Genomic DNA, 16,121 nt, shown 5'->3' with positions numbered 1-16,121 from the left:
GAATGTTTAGGGCTACCCACCAGATGGTGATGTTGATGGCTCTTACGGTAACTCCTGAGCAAGCATTGTAACGTACTGGAAGTATCATTGCATCCTCATGTGTATGGTCCACTGAAGACATGTGCCAAGTTTGATTATTTTCTATTGCGTTCCACTTACACTCGCGGACCAAACTGGCGCCACGTATCTTTATCTGCATCCCAAATGCTGCAGGCTAGGGACTTGAGGACCTTGTTCCGTTTGCCGAACATACCTGCGGCATACGCGGGCGACTAGTACGTGCTTTTGAATGTGACCCCTAGAATTTTGGGGGTAATTTGTTCCTTGAACAAAGCTGTAATTGATTATCTAACGTTTCAGACTTGGCCAGAGTGTTATCTGCTCAATGTCCTCAAACAGCGTGGAATGCCTGACAGTATCAAAGACTTTTGATAAGTCCAGCGCCACCATTATACTATGTTTACATTTACGAAATCCACTCGATTTCAACTGTCAATTCCATTGCTCAAACGTCAAATGAAATCCAATCGATTTTAGATGAATTTTCATTTGACGTATACACAAAGGAATTGACAAATGAAATCGAGTGGATTTCGTAAATGTAAACATAGTATTAATGTCCTACCACACGGCTTATCCTGGTTGAGTCATCGACAAGTATGTGTGGAGATGGCGTGCAGCGCTGTTATACTGATGTGCTGCTTACGGAATCCATGCTGATGATCGGCAACTGGGGCTGGATTCTTGTTCTATGAAAATTTAAAATGTAAAATATTTTCTTTATATTTTTTTTCATTTGAAATTTATTTCCTTTATATATTTTTTCATTTCACTCTTTCATAGAAACAGAATTGAGCCTCTGGATAGCTATTTCTGTTGCTGGGGAGGAGAGAAGGCTCAAAAGTCTTTGGCATTCGCAACATCATCCATTGTAAACTGTGGTGGTTCAACCTCGACAGGAAGAGATCTGATGCGACGTAGTACTCTTCTCTTCGCCCCGTCACTCCAGGGTGCTAGACGAACTGTTAGTTGAAATAACTTCGCAACCTCTGAGGTCCTGTCATCCTTCTTTCCAGGATTCGAGAGTGACGTAACATTTGCCCACAATTTTCTTATTCTGGCTCCAAAGTTGCAACACTTCAAATGATTTAACCACTTGCTCCGTTTATGCGCACCGATCAACTGTTAACTTCCAGTGTCAGCTCATTGACTCTAGTGGTCACTGGGGTTGGAACGACGAAGCTCATCACGTTCATTTGCTAGGCGTCGCCTCTGCTGGAAAGTTTGGTCTCACTTGGTAACGTTTCTGTAATTTTTCGGTTCTCGTGCTTTTTGGAGCGAACTATCACTCTTTTGCAACTTTTAAACAAGTACGGGAACAGAACTAATAAGTCTGGTAACGAGTTGCCAAAAGCCAAAGTAAATTATTCTGACCGTTATTTTATTGTTAACCTTAGTTGCTGCTTTGCTCCCCATTTATTACAACTCTGAAATATTCAAAGTGTTTCCTAGACGACGATATCCGGAAACAAACAAACAAACAACTTTTTAATAGAAGAAAAAAATTCATTCTAACAGAAAAATTAAAACATTTTCACAAATTTACAACAAAATGACCCATATTAAGCGAAATAAATTAACATCCCACAATAAAGATACACGATGGGATCGTATACGAAAACGTCATGGCAGTGGTAATTCTGCTAATCTCAAAACGGAGACTGTTAAACGTTTTATAGAAATCGACTATGTTGGAAAAAACCAGCAGAACTTAATGAATGGTGCAATTAAACTCGAAAATAAGTTAGATCCCGTACTAGTAATGGATTTAAGACATGAAATGGTAAGTAGAGACCATTTTCATCAAAGATTAGTCAGATGCTAACTTTTCTTTCTAACAGTTCAAACAAATACCCCGAAAATTACCCTTAGCTACGGTGGCATTTTCCAAAAATGTTGATATTTGCAAATCGTATAATATTGCAGTGGAGGAGCGTTATATAGAAAATCAATTACAACAATTTCGACAGCATTTGCAAAAGCAAAACCAACGTAATCGTTATTGTGAAAAGAAAATCAATTCTTTGTTGATAGATAATCAAGGTATAATGGATAGTTTGGAAACATCACAACGCCACATAGAGGACTTTTATAACACACCAATTGAGGCATTAGAAGAGGTTAATGCAATGTTTGGGCATGAGATGCATCAGGATTTGAAAACAATAGAAAGTGAGAATGTAATTGAAGAAATAGTTATGGAAACAGAAAATTTGTTTTTGTCGGACACCAAGAATACAAAATCTAATGATGGGTGTGGGCAGATAATGGATGAAATTACAGCTAAATTTCCCGAAATCTTAAAGTTTGATAGAAACAATGAAAGTCGCTCAAAAACTCCACCACAACGAACACCAAGTCCATTGGCCAATACAGATGATGTTTTACAACCCCTAAAAGAGAATATTGAACAAAGTAATGGTCTCCACCTGCGCTGTGTACGCTTCGATGAAGATGTTAATGTATGCCAATTTCAAAGGGAAAATTCTACATGTTCCAACACCAGTGAGGGTATAGATTCTGTAATATCTGAATTGGCAGAAGAAGCATTAATGGAACTACAACAGGAAGCAGAAAAAGAAGAATCTTCCACAATGACATCAAAGTCGGAAACTGACATAACAAATAAACAAAATTCTCAGGAGAGTACATTAATTTTAAACAGTAGTACTTCATATGATGTGAATAATCAGGAATGTGGAGATTTGTTTATTCAAGGAAAAATGCCACCAACATTTGCGAAAAGACAGCTAGAAGGAAAACCGCAATGTAAACAAATATTGTATTCCACAACTTCCGATTCCACAGAAGAACAAACAACTGTTGGTGATGATTTATCTTCCAGCCATGAACAAAATAAAATCATTGAAGAATTATTTGAAACAAATGCCCATTCACGGATTAGTATAATGCGTAGATATTTTCTCAAATGGTTACATTTTACCCATGTGGAGAAAATCGAAAGGGAACATGTTGATGGTCATGCTGATCGTGTAAGAAAAATTAATATTTTCTTAGATAAAATACGTCTGGAGAAGAGTCGTCGTAAGAAATGCGAAAAGTTACAAGAGGAAGATGATGGTGCAGAGTTTAGTTCTTCATTGGTGCCGACCAAAAAATCGAGTATTGAGAATCTGAAAATAAACAAGAAATATCAAAATAAGTAAGTAGTATGTATATGGTAATATTCAAAAAAGTTTTACAATCGTTGAAGTTGAGGTTCACCATTTTCTAAGTCGCGAACTGTTAATATATTTTATAAAATATGAATATATTTATATTAATTGAAGTGTTTTAGCCACGATTTCATAATATGGACCATAACAAATAATTTTCGTGGAAGCTGCGTTGGTTGTAATATAAAAAAATTTGGGAAAAATGTGTTTATGTAAACAAGTTTTTTTGTGTTCTTTCTTGATTTCTGGGCGAACCACGCAAAATTCAAACATTTGCTCAAAGAAAGAACTAAAGAATACCCCTTGGGCAACATGGTTCTAGTTTATGACTTTTCGATATATACACTCGATAAAATCGATGCTGACATTTTGAAGTTTTGATTTCAGTTTGTTTTTTTAATTTTTCTTATAATTAGAGGGTGCAAATAGATAATAATCCAAACTATTTATAGGATTGTAGAACTCACGATTTCACGTCGTTCGATGTATCTCATGAGTGTGCTCCGTACAGCTTCCTAGTAATAGGAGTCCAAAGGCGAAAATTTGGTCCGTAAATTTTCTGAAAAAAACCTATTTTTCGGCTTTTAAATTTACAACTGTCGTACAGGTACCCCTGAACCCCTCGTAATTTTAGTTTTTTACGTGCCGGATCTAATAAGCCCTTCCGTTTTCGAATCCATCCACTAAAACGCCGGATATAGATACCTTGAAAGTAGGAAAATCTGCAAAAATATATTTTGAAAATTCCGCGAATTGAACCGCGATTTTCTTTGATTATTTTTACATATGTAAATGTAATCCTTTATTCGCGATTATAATATTTGTTGTTGCTGCAATATGCAAATTAAAAAAACCAATCTTTAAAATTTTGGTCTCACATTTTTCTGGACATTGTCTAGATTCTGTAGAGATTTTAAATTTATTTTTATGAGATTTATATGGACTCTGAGTTAGAATAAATTAAATTTACTCTAAAATTTTTTCAATATTTGTTGATTTTCCGCGAAAATAAAAACAAATTTAGAAATATTTTATTTAAAATTTCGATTTACTACCCTTTTGTTGAATAGGTGCGATATGTTTGGACGTTTCAGACAATTTGGAGTCTATATAGCCCCGTCAGTCTGGCTGTTTGGTCCAAACGTTGGATCTTGTAATATTTTGTTCTAACCTAGATCCAGTTCGAAGATAGGTCCACAAAAGTTTAACTTTTTTCACTAAAATGAAAATGGTGGGCGTGATGGAATGGATCGACCGATTTGGTCCAAAAGTATTTATCTTAATATTTCTTCCATATCAGGTTCGAATATGGTACCTCCCACACAACGTTACAAAATTTTTATACCCTCCACCATATGGAGGGTATAATTAAATTTGTCATTCCGTTTGTAACACATCGAAATATTCGTCGGAGACCCTATAAAGTAGTATATATATTATTGATCAGCACAAAATTCTATGTCAATTTAACCATGTCCGTCCGTCCGTCTGTTGAAATCAAGATACAGCTCGCAATTTTAAAGATAGAGAGTCAATATTTGGTTCAGAAGTTTTTATATCCCACAGAAATGACTGAAATTGGTATTTTGTCTTCTTTATAAACGAAAGGAAACTAATTGTTCCATTTTATTTCAATACAACTCGTGGTGAAGGGTATAACAAGTTCGGCCAGGCCGAACTTAACCCTTTCTTTCTTGTTAATTTTCGTGGCTCCTATTACAATGGTATATTTTTTTAGGGCTTCCTGAGATAATGACCCAATGACTCCTGCCGGAACTAACTCAAGTAACTTATGAGCTCGATTTCTAAAGAATTAAGTATCCTTTTGGCCGTAACTTTACCTCTCTCCCAAAGTTAACAAGTAAAAAAGCGAATGTTTCTATGGAATTCGCATTTAAACGAATTCATCGGTCACATTTATTCTTGAGCTCGAGTCGTCATAAAATTGGTTCATTGTTTCAATACAAAGAACTAAGATGAGTCCAAGTGGCGTGGGACGAAACTAGTCTTCTCTGCCTTTCTCGAAAGTAAATCTATTTTAACTACACACTTGTGGTACTTTTATAGCGGTTCTTAAAATAAGGGACGAAATGGACATTGAAGGAAGCGAGTAAGAAGGTCGAAATGCTCTACGAAAATGATCTTCATTCGACATGTCATCTCATAAATAAGCTAAAACAACAACAACGCTAATTTCAGATGCCTTACAGGTACTTCAGCAGAAACTTCATCACGCCATAACTCGTAAGTTCGACCCTCGGCGGATCTGTCCTTCGAGATTCTTAATATACTCACCATGGGCTTTCATCCCCAAAAGGAATTATCTCTGACCCAGATTTTCTCCTCCATTTTGTGTCACAGTGTTATAAGCGAGTTTCGGAAACAATGGACTGTTATTCAGGCCTTAACTTATGTTGAATGATTTAGTTACCCCCTGTTTTTGTAACTAATTTTTGTTCGTTCCTCAATATTCGTAATAATTTAGGCATCCATTGCTCTTCACCCAAATGACATACAGACCTAATTTTTCGTATACGCGTTCCATATTTAGTAAAGAATTCCTCATTTAAAAATCAGAGCTCTACATTTGCGGTAAGACGAGTAAATCGATCTACAAAATTTGACAATTCGTGTGAGAAGAATAATTTTTTTTACAAAAACTGGGGGTAAGTCTCCAAAACTTCGTTTTCCTACTTATAACAATTCCTCTAATTTGCAAGGGTTACCAAATATTTTAGTTATAATCTTGGTCAAAATGAAAATGTTTTATATAGATATATGAATTTCCTTAATGTTTTAGTTACTTTCCAAGCATATGCAAGAATCACCACTAGTACCAAAATAAGCCAAGGGTATGTAGATTTCAAAATTGTTTACACTTTTTGCGGACATTTGCGGTTTTAGCAGTTATGGCCAAAAGTTTAGCCTGGTTTTATGTGCTGAATTTATATTTTTTGGAATATTTTTAAGTATTTTTTTATCATGGAACCTGGAACCACACTGAAAACTCGTGAAAGAAAAATAAAAGGTTTTGGGGGTATGCACTTTAATATTTTTTTCTTGTTTGGGACACCCTAATGTTGCAACATGCCAAAACGTGAACATTTTCCCACATTGAGAACCAAAAATAAGTTATTAATTCTGCAAAAAAGATGATTAAATCTTATAAAATACCGACAAATAAATGGTAACCCTATGTGGAAGCTGTGGTGTGTGTGGTCACACATATTATTCGGTTTGAATATTTGGTTAACATCTGTCGAAATAAATCGAGAACTACTGGTACGGTACTGGCAAATTTGGTTGAACAATGTGTTGGTAACAGTAAAATACTTCAACTCATGATGATTCGTTACATGGGAACCACGCGAAAACTTAGACCTAGGACTACAATACTTTTGTTAAAGTGCTTTCAGACCACTAGGACTTATTGATACAAATTTCAGTTCGATATATTATCTAGAAGTATTTTTGTCACACCTTCCTATGTAAGTGCCACCACAGTGCTATGTTGACAATTTTTGTGACCACTGTGAACCTCAATTATCAAATTACAGCAAGTTCGGTTAAAATTGTAGCTAAAACCCTCAAAATAACGAAAATCCAGAGGAAACTATGTTGCCAATTCTTGTGAAGAAGATTTGTCATCACTGGGAACCTCAAATGTCAAATAACAGGTAGTTCGGTCAGAAAGTAGTTAAAATTCTTGAAATACCTATAATAGGAAGGTGCCGTTATGTGGGGGCAATACCAAAACATGGACCTATGTTGACAATTTTTGTTGGAGATGTTTTGTGACCACTGGGAATCGCAAAAGTTAAATTGCGAATAGTTCGGTCCAACAATGTAGATAAAATTCTAAAAATATCGAAAATCGGGAGGTAATGTTGTATGGGGGCTATACCAAAACATGGACCTAAGCTGAACATTTTTAGTTGAGATGTTGTATGACCACTGGGAACCTCAAATGTGAAATAACAGGTACTTCTGTCCAAAAATGTAGATAAAACCAAAACGTGGACCGATAATAGCCCATATTCGAACTTGACCTGCCTATGGAAAAAGACACTCGGTTGCAAAAACATAGCGCTCTAGCTCAATTAGGGTGATTACAACAGATGGCCATGCATACATCAACTCAGAATTTTTTCCTCATCAAGAATATTTATTTATAAAATTTATCTTTTATTTAATCTTTATAAATAAAAATCAAATGTCGTTCGTTGGTAATTGCATCAGTTGAGAACTGCTGGATTTATCCGATTTGGATATTTTTTCCTAAAATGTTCGTCTTAGCCCAACCTTTTTAATATATTCTATCTTCAAAACTATTGAATTTTCAAGGAATGTACAGGGATGGTGCATATTTTGTTGAATTTCGGAGGGAGCAATATTAGCAGTAATAACGGTTTTAAAATTATTTTGAGATACTTATTTGGTACCCAAAGACTTTAAAACTATTGAAGGGATTTTCTTGAATCTTCAGGGAATGTACAGGGATGTCCCCCGGTGAAAATAGGATGCATATTGTGTTGATTTTCGAAAAACGCTATATTTGCAAAAAAAATTACGAATGAATCTGTTTGAAAATTTACAAATTTATCTAGAATCTATGTACTTCGTTGGGTCCTAAAGACCCAACCACGCCTACTTTTTATATATGTTATTTCTCGATTTCCATAAAATTTGAACATTTGCCATACCCATGCCCTTCTTTAAAACGTTATATCGCTCATTTACCCGAAGAGTGACACGTCTCCAAAAATCAAGTTTCGAGAGAAACGCGTTTTAAGTTGGCGATTGAAATTTGACTTCCCAACTTAAAAAGATTATAACACAAAAAATAAAATAACTACTTGGACCATATTTTGCAAACAGCTAGCCAGATATCAGTGCTAAATTTCTGTGCAATATCAAGCATGATTTGAAATGTTTTAGTGCTTCATAAACTCAAAAAACTTTTTTGTTGAATTATGCCAAACTTGTAGTAAATCAGCTGTAACTCGTCGAGTTTTAGAGATATAGGCGTGCAAATTTAATACAAGATGAAGTAGAAGTCGTAGAAAAAATAGAAATTGCTAACTCAGAAAACGCATTTTTTGAGTTATGTCACTCTTTGAGTAAATGAGCGATATGTATATGACAAACTGATGACCATATCGGTTTCAGCATTAAATTTAGGAGGCAATGGGTTGTGTCTCCGACCTTAGGTACACATATGGAGCCAAAATACCGGACCACGCCCACTTTTTAAAACTGATGACCGAACCTAATTTCATGAAATTTTCAGAAAATGATAAGGAATGTTTTATATTTTGTTGATGAATTTCGGGGGCCAATTGCTTTATAATCGCTATATTTGCTAAACTTATTAATGCATCGGCTTGTAAATTTATTTTCGAGACAATGAAGGTTGCGCTCCCGATCAAATATTCTTACTTAGGGCCCGAAGGTCCGACTACGACAACTTGTTTGTATATGTTATATTTTAAAAACTAACAAACCGATTTTCATGAAATTTTGTGTGTGCATAGGCATGAATTTCGGAGGTGACACGATATCAAGAAAAAAGATATATTTACAAATTACCTTAAATGGTGAGATCTGTCCGTCAGCAATGAAAAACTAAAAAGAATTCGACTTTGTTTATACTTTTATAAATATATTGCGTTAGGATAAAGATGGGGAACATGGACGATTATCAATCCTAAATAGCATCATTGGGCGGAAAAATCCGACAAAGTCTGTAAGAGATTGGAAAGATTACAGATAAAATCTGTTGATAAATTTAAAATCCTCAATAAATAACTCAGTCTGACAATGGACCCGAAGAAATGAAATACAAAATACCTATTTTTGAATTGTAAAGTATAAAAGGCATAAAAAGTTGCCATTAAAAAAATAAAACGACGGGCCAGCAACGCGGTCCCGGGTCTGCTAGTATAAGATAAATTGGAAGAATAGCATTAGAGGCTTAGGTCATCACTCTCTCTCTCTCTTTGTCGCCAAAGCTGACATACTTTTTACATACATTTCTTTCTTTTCCGGAGTGTTGGTGGAGTTGATGTCAGTTTTGTACTATTTTCTCCTCTCAATGTGTTGCCATGATGTCCTCCTCTAAAGGCCGCACTAATTTCCTTCAATGGTTGGTGCTTTTTATACACTTCACCATAAGTTGGGGGTATATTAGGTTTGTCATTCCTTTTGTAACTACTCGAAATAATCATTGTAGACCCCATAAAATATATATTCTTGATCAGCGTGCAATTCTACATCGATATAGCCATGTCCGTCTGTGGAAATCACTCTAGCGTAGGTAGGTGTATGAAATTTTGGTAAAATCTATTATATGTACGTATTGGTATTGAAAGCGGGCTATGTAGGTCCACGTTTTCGTATAGCCCCCATACAAAGTGACGCGTGACGCTTCGTCGTTTTAGGTAATTTTTAAGATATTTGTCCCATTTGACCACCGAATCGGTTGTAATATGGTATTATGTCTTTTCAGAGGCTAAAAAATATTTCTACCAAAGTTTGTTTATATAGGATCACGTTTTGGTATATCCCCCATATAACACCCGTATATTGTACGCGTCACTTTACGATATTTTGAATGTTTTGGTCCCATTTGATCACAGAGTCGGTTGTAACTTTGTATTTTGTGGTTCCAGAGGCTAAGAAAATTTCTACTACAAAATGTTTACATAGGTCCATGTTTTGATATAGTCCCCATAGGACGACACCTCCCGATTTTCCGCATTTTGAAGGTTTTATCATTATCACACCGAAATGGCTGAAATTTGGTATTTAGTCTTCGTTTGGTGTACAGAACTTCCCCCAGAAATTTGTACGTATAGGTCCACGCCCTCATACAGCTCCCATAGAACGGTTCCTCCAGATTTTCGGTATTTTGACGGTTGTGGCCACATTAATCCACCGAAATGGCTGAAATTTGGTATTTGGTCTTCATTTGGTGTATTAAAAGTTCCATATGAAATTTGTTGGTATAGGTTCACGCCTCTATATAGCCCCCATAGAACTTACCGATTTTCGGTGTTTTGGAGGTTGTGGCCTCAATATTCCCAAGAAATGGCTGATATTTGGTATTTAGCCTTCGTTGGGGGTATAAAACTTTCTTCCAGAAACTTGTCCGTACAGGTCCACGCTTTAGTATAGCCCCCATAGAACGGTACCTCCTGATTTTGGTTATTTTAAAGCTTGTGACCTCAATACCCCACCGAAGTGACTGAAATTTGGTAGTAAGTCATCGTTAAGGGTATATAACTTTCCACCTGAAGTTTATCGGTATAGGTCGTCTTCATATAGCCCCCATAAAACGGTACCTCCTGATTTTCGGTATTTTGAAGGTTGTGACCTCAATATCCCACCGAAATGACTGAAATTTTGTAGCATTCGTTAAGGGTATACAACTTTCCACCTGAAATTTGTCGGTATAGGTCAAAGCCCTCATATAGCCCCATAGGACGATATCTTCCAATTTTAGGAATTTTTGGAAATCACTTCAATACAGTTCGTGGTGGATGGTATAAAAAATTCGGCCCTGCCGAACTTAACGCTTTCCTTACTTGTTTGTTCTGAACCTCTTATAAACCAAATGTGTTCTTCTTTGACACAGCGGTGCCGAAGTTTTTCGGCAATTTACACACATACGACCCGAATGCAAAAAAGAGCGTACGAAAAAGAGATAATGTTTTGATTTGTTTTTGTTTTGTAGCGTGCGTGCATAAAAACACACTAACACACAGTCATAAGTTGCCAATAGTTTGAATACATTCACATTTTGGGTTGTTCTCTTTTTGGTCACGTCTGTTATAAACTGATCATCTTATCACATTCTAAACTTTTGGGTGTAATAAAAAAACTTATTTTTGAATCTTAATATCATAATATCATATCTCTGTCTACAGGATCCCTAAAGGTTCTTTGTTATGGTCCAAAGATTTTGTTGCCTATTATGATAGGACCGACTGTAAAACTATGAAATTTGTAAATTTAATTTATACACGAATGAATTTCTACTTGTTTCTTTGTTCATCTCCTTCTTCACAGAATAAAGGTGCAACAGGATATTATCGATCTACAGCGGCTGAAATTGGAACGGCAAGAACGAATAATAATGGAGCTGAAATTAAGTAAATTATCTGAAGAAGCTAGGGAAGCAAGGATGGAATTAAAAACCGAACTTAAGTCTGTTATACGCTCGGGGGATGCAAAGTCAAAGGCGAAAGCTAAATGCCTACAATTGATTGGTAATCTACGCGATAAAGAAGACGAACATTTAGCCAATTTGCAATGTAAGGCTATGTTGATGCCAAAGTTTTTGCAAAGTATGCAGGAAAGAGCCTTAGAACGAAGTATTAAACATGAACAGGCACGACAACGTAGATTGCAGCAGGAGGCTGAAAGGGAGGCACAAAAAATGGCCCTAGAAGAAGCTAAGGTAAGAAAAAATTTGTTTTTAAATAAAATTTTAAATTATTAAATATTTTTATAGCGCCTGGAAGATGAAGAAGCCAAACGTTTGCGAATCGAAGCCCTCAAAGAGAAGAGACGTCAAGAGAAAATGGCCAAAATCATCAAAGAACGCGAACGTCAACGTTATTTGGAAAATCAACGTAAAGCTCAAGATTTTTACAGACGTTTGCTACTCAAGCGGATCGGTATGGAGGGCTTCAAACGCCTCATACAACGCAAAAGAGATAATTTGCGTAAATGTGAAGAGCTACGTCAAGCTTTGTACAAGAAAACCTATTTTCAAGCCTGGTTTAGTATATATCGCATTTCGAAAACTCGTCGCTGTCAAAAGGCTGATGACTTCTATGAACTTATTTTAAAAAGGAAATATCTTCATTTTTGGCAATTCTACGCTGAACAGGAGCGTAGCAAATATCATGTGGCAGTTGATTATCATGAGTTGAAATTGACAGAATCGACATTTGGCAAATGGTTGGGTTATACTAAACGCATGAAAATGATTGAAGAAACAAAAATGAAACAGGCCACCATGCATCATGAATGGTGAGTAATGTCTTCATTGGTGGTCAATGGTTACAACGTACAACAAAATTTAACTTTTTTAAAATTACAAGAAACTCCGCACAGATTATGAAAGGGGGCTGAAAAAAAGTAAACACGTGTATCGGCGTTTTGAAAGTTTGCACCGGGAAGTACCCTAAATGCGTAGGGGAAGGTCCCCCTATTTGTACATTTTTGGAAATATTCGAGTTAGGATTCCTTGGAATCCTTGCATTTTAGGCATATGGAATCTTTGGCAATACCACTGCCAACAATATGAGGAATCTTTTAATTACAAAATTTAACCCTCAAGCGAGTAATTAAATGGGTCTTTTTGGTCCCTTTTTCCAAAAACTTTTTAAATCCCCTTTAAAATGTGATCGAATCGGATCCGAATATTCTACAAAAATGTTCGCCATAAAATGTCAGTATCAGAACTCTATATCTTAGTCCCGATCAACATTAGAGTTATTTCATTGAAAAAATTGCATGAAATTATGCGTCTCTAGATCAAACCCGTTCGTTGGTATTGATATGGTTACGAAGTTTTTCGGCAAATCACACACACGCGACCCGAACGCAAAGTAAGAGAGCAAATGTTTTAATTTTTTTACTTCAGTCTTGTACTGAATGCCATGCAAGCAGTTTGATGCCGCTTTATTTGTTTTTTTTTTTTTGGTACACTGAAAAGATTTTGCAGTTGTACAGCAAATATGTGGAGGGAAGAATTTGAAAATGATTTTTTGTTTTGTATTAATATTTTTAATGACGCAGAATGCCTCGTCTGCAATGCATCAATAAAAAATGTATGTATGCTTAGAAAGTCTTAAAAAATCATTTTTATATACAATTTGTTTTTTCTCTCAAAAAAATTAACATATGAAGAAAAATACTTTCAAATTATGAAGTTATTTATATTATTTTTAATTTAAGTCATACAAAGCGAACGCGCCAACAATATATTTTTCATTTCACACTCAATATGAAAATCATCACCCTGTTCTGTCAGTGTAATTTTACCCACACATAAACAATTTAAGCGCTCGCTCTTCTTGGTCGGCTATGCTCTAGATCGACTTCAATAGTAGAGTAAAATCATAAAATTGCTGTAGTGGGGAATTCGATTTAAAAACGCATAATTTAATGAAATTTTTTAATAAAATTCACGCTAGTGTGGACCGGGACTTACCTGAAAGCCCAAAATCTGTAAAAATCAAAACACGTTTTAGGGTTAATGTTGTACTTTATCTATGTTTATGACAAGAGCTGTGTTCCTTTACTTACCTTAGGTTACCATTTTTACCATTTGTTACCATTTTTAACCTGCAAAGCGTTCCTTAACCCCGAAAAGTGGCAAAACTGGAAGCAATTTTTAAGAGAGTGAGAGAGAACGAAAATGGCTTTCTCTTCTACCACAGGCTACCAGCAAAATTTCTGCAGGTAAAAAATGGCAGAACTGATTTTTCGACTTTTGTTTGACGATTATTTCACAATGAAGAAGAAAATGGACGAAAAGCAGAAGAAACAGTCGAACGCTGACAAAACGAAATTAAAAACTGTGAAATAAATGACGAAAATTGATTCTTTTGACATTGTTTCTTTTTGACATTGCTGCCAGATCTACCATTTTTCCGTTCCTTTACTTTTCTGGTAAAAATGTTCATGAGAGAGCAATTTTGAGAAATTTTGACACTTTTCTCTTTTACCACCCTTACCATTCAAAAAGTAAAGGAACAAAGCTAAGTTGTCCCAGAAAACCAGCGATGCTCGCCCTCATACTTAAAAGTGTAAACAAACCACACGTATTCTCTCTTTATTTTTGATTTGCCATTGTTTAGCAATGGAAAGAGTATCTTACCACTACCAATACACCAACTTTTCTGAGCATCAATGCAGAAAACATCATTCTAGATCATTGTGAGTCACAATGCCTCCTCCTGTTCTAGATGGATGACGGCAAAGGCAAAAATATTCTCCGTTAAATTTGACTTATAGTAAAATTTATTTTGTTGGCAAAATTGATATAGATATTTCAATGTTATATAAGTTATGTTCCAGAACCTGCACATTAGTACTATTTTTCCAAGATTGTGATAGGATTGCGTTCCTGTACACCAAAAAGTAGCAAAACTCGCAGTTCTCTTTGAACAAATATGGCGCTGAATTGTTCTCTCTTCTGCAATATTCTGCTACACAAATTTGGCTGTGTAGAAACTTGCAGATCTAGCAAATGGTAAATTTGACATTTAATTACCAGGGATAACTAGTTAGGAAAATGATTCAATGATGAATATACACAAAAGGAAAAAAAAAAACAACAAGAAGTCGGAAAAGAAATAAAAACAAAAACATGTCGGAAAGGAAATAATAAAATGGAAAAAATAAAAAGTATTAAAAATTTTGGTAAAAAAACATGATAAATGGATATGGAAAAGCTGTTTTATCATTTATTGGAGGAATGTTTAATTTTTGTTGACGTCCTTTTTAGCTAGGTTTCTCTAGTCAGAGTTTGGCACAAAGTGACGACATTTTTTATTTTGACATTTTTTCAAATTTTTACCACTTTTCCGTTCCCGTACATTTTGGAAAAAGTTGCACATAAAAGCAATTTTTTAGAGTTCTCTCTTTTGCAACTTTTACCACTAAAAAAGTACTGGAACGAAGCTATAATGTAAATATTTCATTCCTTCGGTGACTTATAGTAAAATTTAACGCAGAATATTTTTGTCTTTGACGTCATCCATCTAATATGATGTTTTGTGGGACAACTTGGCTTAAACATAGATAAAGTACAACATTAACCCTAAAACGTGTTTTGATTTTTATAGATTCTGGGCTTTCAGGTTAGATATAGAGTTCTGATGTATTCTAGGGCCTATAGTGAAAATTTATGGCGAACATTTTTGTAGAATATTCGACTCCGATTTGATCACATTTTAAAGGGGATTTAAAACGTTTTTGGAAAAAGGGACCAAAAAGACCAATTTAATGATTCACTTTAGGGTTAAAATTTGTAACTAAAAAAAATTCCTCACATTGTTAACAGTGATATTGCTAAAGACACCATATGCCTAAAATGGAAGGATTCCAAGGAATCCTAACAGGAATATTTCCAAAAATATTTCAAAACGCCGATACACGTGTCTTCTTTTTTTCGGCCTTCTTTCATAATCTGTTCGATTTCACCTGTAATTAGTTTTTGCTACTGGTCCGTGGAATTTTTATACATACATACATATTTTTTTCTAAATTATTTTTAGGCATTTGAAATGGAAAGTTTTGGATTGTTGGCAACGTCTACCGCAAATTTTACAGCTTGAAAAAGAAACCGAAGAAAGAAGACAACGTTGGCGCATGAAAATCTGGGAATTACTACCAGATTACACTCCTAATAGAGATGAATTGAATTTTCTTTAAATTGATATGATGATTCCAGTGAATACTAATATTTTTAGTTTTTAACTTTAGTTCTTTTAATAAATAATTTATTTAGATTTTCCATTTCATAATAAGAAGATGTGTGACTTGATCTTGTGGGAAGTAATGTTACAGTAAAGATAACATTTGTTATCATATTTTTATTTTAGGTAAGACAATAAACTTGGTTAGATGATAGGTATATTTAAAAAAACCTGAAAATTTCCACTGAAAATTTCTATCAACACCCGACGTTAACTTTTTTTCCTAGATTTTGAAAAACCTTTATGCGTTATGAACATTTTCTTCTGTGTATTGAATAATCTATTATTAGCGAATATTTTAATAACATTACGCAGATCAAAAATAGCAACAGAATGGCACACTTATGACAGCGTATGAATGTTTATTTTTCTAATAGAATATTTCTCA

General features: G+C 35.0%; 1 protein-coding gene across 1 annotated transcript; it reads left to right on the top strand.

Moving 5' to 3' along the window:
* The first annotated feature begins 843 nt into the window (after positions 1-843).
* Positions 844-15,784, top strand: LOC141389439 (uncharacterized). The gene is made up of 5 exons (XM_073960930.1): positions 844-1,843; positions 1,902-3,223; positions 11,307-11,697; positions 11,752-12,275; positions 15,533-15,784. The coding sequence occupies exons 1-5, from the start codon at positions 1,613-1,615 to the stop codon at positions 15,687-15,689; spliced, it is 2,625 nt and encodes an 874-aa protein (XP_073817031.1). The 5' UTR covers positions 844-1,612; the 3' UTR covers positions 15,690-15,784.
* Positions 15,785-16,121: the final 337 nt, after the last annotated feature.

The sequence above is a fragment of the Musca autumnalis genome, unplaced genomic scaffold (assembly GCF_047663935.1).
Source record: "Musca autumnalis isolate F117 unplaced genomic scaffold, ASM4766393v1 scaffold_1, whole genome shotgun sequence".
Taxonomy (NCBI): Eukaryota; Metazoa; Arthropoda; class Insecta; order Diptera; family Muscidae; genus Musca; species Musca autumnalis.
This window is presented reverse-complemented; position numbering and strand designations above follow the sequence as displayed.

Excerpts from the sequence above, each read along its gene's own strand:
- LOC141389439 (XM_073960930.1), top strand. The coding sequence starts at position 1,613 with ATGACCCATATTAAGCGAAATAAATTAACATCCCACAATAAAGATACA. Across the intron at positions 1,844-1,901 it reads TGGATTTAAGACATGAAATG|TTCAAACAAATACCCCGAAA; the intron begins GTAAGTAGAGAC and ends TCTTTCTAACAG. Across the intron at positions 3,224-11,306 it reads AACAAGAAATATCAAAATAA|AATAAAGGTGCAACAGGATA; the intron begins GTAAGTAGTATG and ends CCTTCTTCACAG.